This window comes from Equus asinus, chromosome 10 (genome assembly GCF_041296235.1).
Source record: "Equus asinus isolate D_3611 breed Donkey chromosome 10, EquAss-T2T_v2, whole genome shotgun sequence".
In the NCBI taxonomy this organism is placed as follows: Eukaryota; Metazoa; Chordata; class Mammalia; order Perissodactyla; family Equidae; genus Equus; species Equus asinus.
The window spans coordinates 55,715,836-55,725,027 of record NC_091799.1 but is presented as its reverse complement, the minus strand read 5'-3'; the positions used below and the strand labels follow the sequence as shown (position 1 = coordinate 55,725,027).

The 9,192-nt window shown below is 52.6% G+C and overlaps 1 protein-coding gene across 1 annotated transcript; it reads left to right on the top strand.

Annotated features, from left to right (window-relative positions):
• The first annotated feature begins 1,538 nt into the window (after nucleotides 1–1,538).
• LOC106840130 (L-amino-acid oxidase-like) lies at nucleotides 1,539–8,401 on the top strand. The gene is made up of 6 exons (XM_014855316.3): nucleotides 1,539–1,870; nucleotides 2,095–2,207; nucleotides 3,537–3,738; nucleotides 4,175–4,243; nucleotides 5,736–5,872; nucleotides 7,103–8,401. The coding sequence occupies exons 1-6, from the start codon at nucleotides 1,643–1,645 to the stop codon at nucleotides 7,944–7,946; spliced, it is 1,593 nt and encodes a 530-aa protein (XP_014710802.3). The 5' UTR covers nucleotides 1,539–1,642; the 3' UTR covers nucleotides 7,947–8,401.
• The last annotated feature ends 791 nt before the right edge of the window (nucleotides 8,402–9,192 follow it).

Here is a 9,192-nt window from a genome sequence, read left to right as displayed (position 1 = left end):
TTATTTGTCCACTCATCCTTCCATCCACCTGTCCATCCATCTGTCCATCCCTCCACCCCTATATTCCATAAATGTGTCGAGAACCCACCAAGAGCCAGGCTCTGTGTAGAAGGGATTGATTTCTGGTCCAAAATGGAGAAGACAGGCTATTGAGCAACAGTCTTATATCTTACTCTTTGCAAGAATTGAAGGGATTGCAGCCAACTGTTGATGGTGATGAGTGGAATGGGGTGGAAGAATGAGGCAGGAGAGGTACAAATGATTTGTCCCTCCGTGTTTTCTTTTTCTGAATGCCATTATGCTGTCTCAGTCATAAAAGAAGGAGAAAAGGTGGCTTGAATTAAACATAAATCCTGAGATTGGAATCAAGAGTGCATCCAAGCTTTGCCTGTGAGGATACACATAAAAAGTGAATACACATTTTTTAAAGGCTTTGGGGAGGTGGGTCTGACCTGAGAGCCCTGGGCCAGAACCAGGCCCTCTGTTCTCCTCTGCTGTGGGGAAAGATGCAGAGGGAAACACGGTGACAGGTTGTACTAGTCTGCTTGGGCTGCCAAAACAAAATGCCACAGACAGGGTGGCTTAACTAACAGAAAGTTATTTCTCACAGTTCTGGAGGCTAGAAAGCCAAAATCTGGCTGTCAGCAGAGTTGGTTCCTCCTGAGGACTCTCTCCTTGGCTTGTACATGGCTGCCTTCTTGCTGTATCCTCAGATGGTCTTTCCTCTGTGCCCACATCCCTGGTTCTCTCTGTGGGTCCAAATTTTCTCTTCTTATAAGGACACCAGTCAGCTTGCATAGGGTCCACCCTAACAGCCTCATTTTAACTTAATCACCTCTTTAAAGACCCTATCTCCAAACACAGTCACATTCTAAGGTAATTTGGGTTAGGATTTCAACACATGAATTTTGGGGAGGTACAATTCAGCCCATAACACAGATAACAGCTTCAACAATAACAACAATAAGAAAATGACAATCATATAATGTACACCTTTCATAGGCTCCTAGAGGGAAGGTATGACCCATCTGTTCCAGGAGCTGAGCCAGAATGGGTGCCAACTTCCCTGTCCTAGCCAGGTGTGGAAATGGAGGCTCACAGTCTGGCAAACTCTTTAACCCTGATGAACCTTGGCTATGTCTGGGAAATGACCTCAGAATGTCTCTCTGGGGCTTAGGAAGCTGGTAGCCTGCCATGTACATCTCAGAGACTGTTGGCATTATTAAACAATGCCTTTATACTCTTCATCCTCACCCCATCCTTCCACAGCCACAGTGAATCAGGTCTTCTCACTGCAACAAACATTCTATCAACCCCAAGCGGGGAATGGGGCACCCAACGTGGTGGGCAGGTCCACTCCACTCATCCCCCATTGGGCTGAGGGTAGTCCAGCTGGCCCAGTCTCCATCATTCCTTGAGTGGGAGCTGTGAGGGAGCAGCACCGATGAGTGGGGGGAAAGGAGGAGGTTTGGCAGGCTCCATGACTAAGGCACCCTCTGGTTGGGAAGGAAGTATATAGGTGTTCAGGAGTGCTGGGATGTTGCATCACAGGTCTGGTGATACAACCACTCCTCAAGCAAGTGTTAAGACAAGCTGGACTTCTTGGTCCCCAGCCATTTGCTTGACTGCCATCTCCACAGCCATGTGCCCAGGCTGGCTGGCCCTCGGCCTCCTGTCCATGCTCAGCCTGAGTACCCAGGCCTTCAACAGCCAACTTCTCAAGTGCTTGGAGGACCCCCAGTATGAAGAGCTGGTGCGGCTGGCCCAAGATGGGCTGAGGCAGACAGCAGAAAGGAAACAGGTAGTGGTGATTGGCGCAGGTATGGCTGGGCTCACTGCTGCCAAGACCCTGCAGGATGCTGGCCACCAGGTACATGACGGGGGACTTGGGAGAGAGAGAAGTGGATGGCCTCAAAGAGCGGGGTTGGGGAGCCAGATCTAGAGCTCTAGGCAGGGGTAGAAATACAGGGAGAGGTGAGTGATCTGACCCAATAATGGAGGGAGACCTGGGGAAGAGGCAGGAGGGCTGTGGGAGCTGTGCCAGGAAAGGAAGTGGCTGGCTTCATTGAGGCCAGGAAAGGGCTGTCTTTCTAGGTGACTGTCCTGGAGGCCTCAGGGCGTGTGGGTGGCAGAATAGAGACCCACAGAGTGCCTGGAGCACAGTGGTACGTGGAGCTGGGCGCCATGAGGATCCCTGCCCACCACAGGTATGTTTGGGGGAAGTAGGGGATGGGTGAGGAAGGCTGGGGTTTGGACAGCTATCTCATTTGTACCCTTGGGATTTTAATTTATGGAGGTGATGAGTAGCCACAGAGAGCCTAATGCCATTGAAAGAAGAATTTCTTACATTTCCAGAGAGAAAGGAACACTCCATGTCACACAGGGCCCCTGGGATGCATTGGGATGCTCAGGAGGCAGAAGACAGGAGTGAGGGGAAGTCACAGAACACGGCCTTTATTGGGGTTTCCAAGGAAAAGGCAAGGCAGGGCACAGTAAACAGCGTAGGACTGGCTAGTTTGAATAATTGTGGTGGGCTTTGGCCGACGGGAGTGGTCTCTAGCTGCCTGGTACGTGGTCCTGGGTGATTTAGGGCAGGGGAAATATTGGCATGATGTGTGGATGGGGCCATGCATGGCCTTGGATCAGCCAGTCTGCACACGAAAGGAGAGTTCTAGGCAAGCTGATGTGCAGGAGAGAGGTAAACACTTTGGCGATGGTTCAGCCCTATGATTAATGGATGCCAAATAGAATCTAAGAACATACAGTTAGAACACATTCTTAGAACAGCAATCAGCACTGAGGCCAAGAGGGACAGAGACGGGTGGGAGTCCTCTCCTGGAAGCCAGCAGGGCTGGATTGCCCCAACTCATTTTGGTGGCTTCAGACCTGTCCCAGAACCTCTCCAAGCTTCAGTGTTTTAATCTACCATAATGGGCATAATGGCTCCTGCCCTGCCTGCCTAAAAGGTGATGTGGAGGATCCCAAAAGACAATTGAGATGGAAGAGCACCTTGAAAAGTCAAGTTACCTGCTAGATTTGCTAAAGATGGAAATAATGAGTGTCCTTCTAGGAAGGTGTGGAGTCTGGTGGGAGCCCAGGGATCAGAAGCTAGCACCAGGTGTCCTCATGGAGTGCCATCCTGAAGGAGGACTCTGCCTGTGGAGCGAGCAGGGGTGTGGAGGATGCTGCCTGGAGGCTGGGGAGGGATGAGCATGGCCTCCAGGGAGGATGAATCCAGAAGACATTTCCAGTGTGCTCTCATGGCACCTCCAAGACCTGGAGGACAGAGGTCTCAGGCAAAGTGAGAGATCTCAGCCAGCATGGAGGCCCTGGTGTAGTGTGACCACTACAGTGGCCCCATTCCCTCATGGCCCTGCCACCATTAGCACAGTGAGGGAGAGGCCTGGTGTCTTGTCTTTGGATAGAGGCCAGGGGTGGCCTCTGTGAATCCGTAGGGAGTGTGGAATGAACCCCGGGAGCAAGGAGGACTGGCAGCTTCCTTGTCCCTGCTGAGCCGTCCCTTACTTACTCCACAGGCTCTCTCGTGAGCTCATCAGGAAGTATGGACTGAAGCTCAACGAGTTTTATCCCTCTAACAACCAGACCTGGGTGCTGGTCAATGGGGTGCGGCGGCGAACGGGGGAGGTGCAGGCCGACCCCCGACTGCTGGGCTATCCAGTCAGGGCTGACGAAGAGCGGAAGACGGCAGAACAGCTCTTCGAAGACTCGCTGCGGAAGGTGAGCAGAGGGTGAGCATATACATGCCCAGCCCTCCTACCTCGCCTAGCCTCACTGAGCGGTTCTTTGGCGCCAGGCTCTCCAGCATGCCCACGCAGTTCACAGTGGCCCCAGAGGCCAACAGAAACGTGTCCAACACCAGACAAGGAAGTAGACTTGCCACCTCCGGTACTCCCAGGCTGACCGCATAGCCCTGGCCCCTACCCGTACACGCTCCGTAGTCTGTCTAATAGTGGAGGTGAAGTTTCCGCCATGGGGACACTCAGACTAGCTGTGGGACGCAGTCCTGGAACTTGGGACGCACATAAAGCAAGGCTGGGAGCCACACAGAAGCTGAAGCTAAGGAGCTGGAGCATGGGGGGCTGGACCGGGCTGAGGTGAGGGCGTGGGGCGGAGTTTGCTTCTCACCGAGCGCCCCTCCTTCCTCCGTGCCCAGGTAATGGAGGAGCTGAAAACCAGCAGCTGCAGCCAGGTGCTGGAGAAGTACGACTCCTTCTCTACCAAGGTCAGTCTCGAGACCCCTCGCTTCTTGTGGCCCACACCTCACCCTGTCATGCCTCCACGGAAACCACAGCAGGACCACTTGCCCACTTCCCAGCTTGAGAAGTGATATTAACCTTTGACCTGCCGTCCCCAACCAGCAGCCAGCGGGCACCTGAGCCAGGTCCTGTGGCTCAGGGTTGCCAGAGAGGAAGAAGGAGTCCTTCCTCGCCCACCTACCCCAGCCCCTTACTGTTTCTTACTCTGTCAAGCGCACCCTCTGGGCTTTGGCTGGCTGTTCCCTCTGCCTGGAACGCTCTTCCCCCAGATGTCCACATAGCTGTTCTGTTACCCCTGCTAGAACGTAAGCTCCTGGAGAGCGAGAGAGGGTGGGGATGGATGGAGCAGAAAAAAGGGAAGGAACGGAGGAAGAGAAGGAGGGACGTGGGGAGGAAGGAGAGATAAAAGGTTGGAGAATAAGGCAAGCTAGAGCAAATTGCCAGTACCTCCTCCCACCCACCCCACACCCCACACCCCACACCAGAGGCAGAGAGCCTAGCAACCTCTCTTGGTCCTGGTTGTCCACACTGTAGGTCTTACAGTCCCATGTGTCTCCAAGAACTTTTCAGTGATGTTTTCCCTGAGATGGTGGGGCCCTGTAGTCTTATTTCTAGTTTAAACCAGCATGTTTGATAGAGGCATTTTGCCCAGGTTAATGCTAGGCCAGCTGTGCCCTGCCATCCTGGCAGCCTGTAATAGGCCTGTTCCCCAAGTGCCAAGCCTCCAGGGCTGCCTGTACTGGTAACAACGGGACCAACTTGGCCCTGGACACCCCTCAGACCTGTGCACACAGGTAGTTGGCACCGTAACTGACGGATCCCTCCTGGCCAGCTCTGTTGAGTCCACTCTGGCCTTGCCCGAGAGAAGGAAGCAGCAGTGAAGCATGGGGCACATTCTCGCCTGGCGGGCGCACCAGAAGCAGAACCTCAGGGTCATTTGCTGTTGGGCTAGCCCAGACTGCGACAGGGTGGTGGGGGGTTAAAGCAGAGTAAGAAAAAAATACTCAGTACCCAGATTTCCTCCTGCTCATCATAAGGGCCCAGACCTTACAGGGAGGTCAGCAAAGCCAGACTGGGCCCAAGACACTTGAGGTAGACATGAAGACCTGGCCTCAGTTTCCCAGTCTGTAAAAGGGGAGTGATAAGCTACTTCTTAACATTATATATGGGGGTGATACAAGTGAAAGGCTCATAAAAATGTGTGCATGTGGGGAGAGGCACTTAGTGTCAGCTGCTTTCCCATTATTAGGACCAGGGAGAGCAATGTGAGCACTGTCAGAGCCTAGCGTGCCAGGGCGAGCCTTCGCAGCCGCCAGGGGCCAGGCTGAGTATGTACCTCCCATTCTACCATGCCCAATTCTGTTCCTTGCTGTCCCTAGGCAGGAATCAAGGGCTCTCCTGTCTGTTCGCAGACGTTCTGACCCCCCTACCTTCTCTCTCTACACTCGGTCGGTGCAGGAGTACCTGATCAAGGTGGGGAACCTGAGCCTCGGGGCCGTGCAGATGATCGGGGACCTGCTCAACACAGATGCTGGCTACTATGAGGCCTTCGTGGAAACCCTGCGAGGCATCATCTCCTTCTTCCAGGAGCCCCGGTGGGAAGTGGGGTAGGGAGGTGGGAAAATGGGCATGGGTTAGCCAGTTACTAAGCAGGAAAGTGATAGAAAGATAGATTAGACACATCAGGTGGAAAATTTCAAAAGAAATGGGGAAGGGGGAAAGCAGCGTTCTCCAAACCCCATTGAGCCTCAGCATCACAGGTGGCCGGGGCCCACCCCGAGTCCCAGATTCAGTAGATCTGGGCCAGGGCCTCAGAATCTTTGTTTTTGACATGTTCCCAAGGCCGCTGCTGCTTTCTGTCTAGGAGACCCACTTTGAGACCCTCTGGCTAAGAGGCAGTCACATCCGGAGGCTACAGGCCTGCTTTGCTGTGGGCCTTACCTCTCCTGTTACACAGACAGGGATCCTTACACTGGGCACTTACTGTCTTTCAGCCCAGGAAGTTGTATCAGGGGTGTTAACTCCAGACTTCAGCCACCAAACTCCTGGCTCCTGTGCAAATGGTCTGGGGCTGCAAAGATAAAATAAACTAGGATTTACTCTCCCTGTGGGTTCTATGATCCAACTCCAAAAAAACAGCCTACAGACATTTCCAAGAGAGCAACAGACACTGCGAGCCCACAGTGGCTGAGGGGACTGGCTTAGTTATTTGAGCATCCGGGCCTCTTCTTTTCCCAGTAGCATCTTCTCCCTTCCTTCCAGAATTTTTATTCAGGGTGAATCCATTTAAATTCAAGCCAAAGACTGTCTTAAAGGGAAATGGAAGGAAAAGGGGGGATCTTAAGCAAGGCCAAGTGGAGGATCTTAATGGTGCTGCATGTGTCGAGGGTCACGCTGTGCTGGGCTCTCTCGAAGGACATTATGGAAGGGGCTGAGAGGACCTGTAAGAAACCTGGGTCTTTGTTGGCCCCATAGCCAGGAATCCTGCATGGAAGTGACCACCCAAGGGGGCAGGAGGGGAGTATCTGAGAGCCAGCATGATCCAGCTCCAAGACCGGGGCTCCGGCAAGGGATTGTATTTGCCCAGATGGGATGCATTATTCTGATTTGTTGGCGGAAAGTGGTGCCTTTCTCTAATTCCCCGGTGCAAAGGGCCACCCTGCCTAGCATGCCTTCCTTTTGCCAGTGACTTATCTCCCTAGCACACAGGACCAGAGCAGGTCCATTAGAGGGCTCAGCCTCTGTCCAGTCTAAACAGCCCATCCTCAGTATGGCCTTGTCCATCAACCTACTTCCCTCTCCCTCCTTTGCTTGCTCACTCTCAGGTTCCATGAAATCGTTGGGGGCTTTGACCAGCTCCCCCAGGCCCTGCATGCTGCCCTCTTGCCAGGGACGGTCTGGCTCCACTCATCAGCGGAGGAGGTAGAGACAAATGGAGACCGAGTCCATATCACCTACCGGACCCCAGACCCACTGCAGCCCAGGGCACGTCTAACCGCAGATTATGTGATCGTGGCCAGCACAGCTAAGGCTGCCCGGCTTCTCCATTTCCAGCCACCTCTTTCCCCTGGTAAGCAGGATGCACTGCGATCCGTTCACTATAACAGCGCCACCAAAGTGATTCTGGCCTGCACGCAGCGTTTCTGGGAAGATGAAGGCATCTTTGGAGGCAAGTCCAGCACTGATCGACCTTCCCGCTTCATCTACTATCCCAGCCATATCTTTCCCAATGGCACAGGGGTCATCCTGGCCTCCTATACCGTTGATGACGACTCTTCTTTCTTTGCTGCCATGGACCACACCCGGGCAGTCGATGTCGTCCTGGATGACCTGGCCGCAGTCCATGACCGCCCCAAGGAGGAGCTGCGGACCCTGTGCCCCTACTCTATGGTAAAGCACTGGGGCCAGGACCCCTATTCCATGGGCGGCTTCGCCTTCTTCACCCCCTACCAATATGTGGACTATGCCCGGGAACTCTGTAAACCCGAAGGGAGGGTCTACTTTGCCGGCGAGCACACAACCCTGCCCCACGGCTGGATTGACACGGCCATCAAGTCAGGGCTCAGGGTGGCACAGAGCATCCAAGAGTCTGCAGACTTGGCTTTGACAAAAGGCCCCAGAGACTCAAAAGAGCCCCACTCTAAAACTGAGCTACAGCCAGCTTCATGACACCCAGGAATTGGGGTGATCTCCAGTGAGGAAAAGTCTCAAAATCCACTATCTCACTTTATCTCCACATTTTCCCAAAGATGCCAGACCAAAAGTGGCCACATAAGGCCAAGGAATGGAGTCCATCCAACATTTGGCTACCCATGACTTTGGATTTATTAGCAATGTCTCGACAACAACATGTGACTCAGTGATTAAAACAATAAAACATTCATTGAGTTTAAGGCTATCACTAAGTGTTTTATCTACACTCTGGGTAGTGACTGAGTAATTATAGAATTGAGTGCTGAGGGCTAGGGAGGCCATTGACTTCCAAGGACCTTCTCTGGGGTCCTTGGCTCCTCTCTTGTTCCTGTAATCTGAGTCCAGGACTAGCTCCCCTCCCCATCTCGACTCCTCCACCTCCCATGACTGTGAATTTTGAGAGAAGTTGGGAACTTAGGTCCTTAGATGGAGGCAACTTTGTGGCCAGCAACATGCTGAATGCTTTTCCATGTTATTAAAGCAATCCCCAATGTATATATTCGAATATTACTTCATTTTACAGATAAGAAAAGCTGATTCTCCAAGAGGTTAACTAACTTGCCTGAGGTCACAAATGCTGGTCCAGAGGAGTCAAAACCTAAGTCATCTAACCCCAAATCGTCTAGCTTCTTCTATGCTCAGTGGCTCTGTCTTATTCTTTTTTGTGTTCCTGAAAGAATTAGTGGTTCACTTTGGAGACATTCAGCAATGAATATGTTGAATGTTTGAATAAATAGAAGTTCTCAGAATGTACAAAGTCAGGGCTACGTGCTCTGCCCCCTGTCTCTTTCCTGTGCCCCTGGATCATCTTTGCCTGGCATCCCTGAGGGGTGAGGAGACAGATAGATGGAGTCAATACTTCTGAGAACTGTCAGGCAGACAGATGCATGAGATCTAAAGAGGCCCATCATTTGACAGTGACTTGGCCTGAATTTTGTCCCCAAGGGACCTCTTGGGCATATGACTAATCACCCAAAGAGCCACAGGAAGGGTCCGGGTGGCTACGAGGTGAAAGGACAGTTCATCACCAAAGGCAACAAGGTGCCTTCAGGAAGACCTTCAGAACCCAGCTGAGACAGTGCCATTCCCTTTAGAGTTTGAGGCTAGGTCAGAACAATAGGCTGCCCAGGAACCTCACTCCAGCAGGGTCTGGGGATTTTATCATACTTGCAAGCTAACAAGTTAGCCTGCCGCAGTTCCATGGATGCTGGCAGAAGACGTG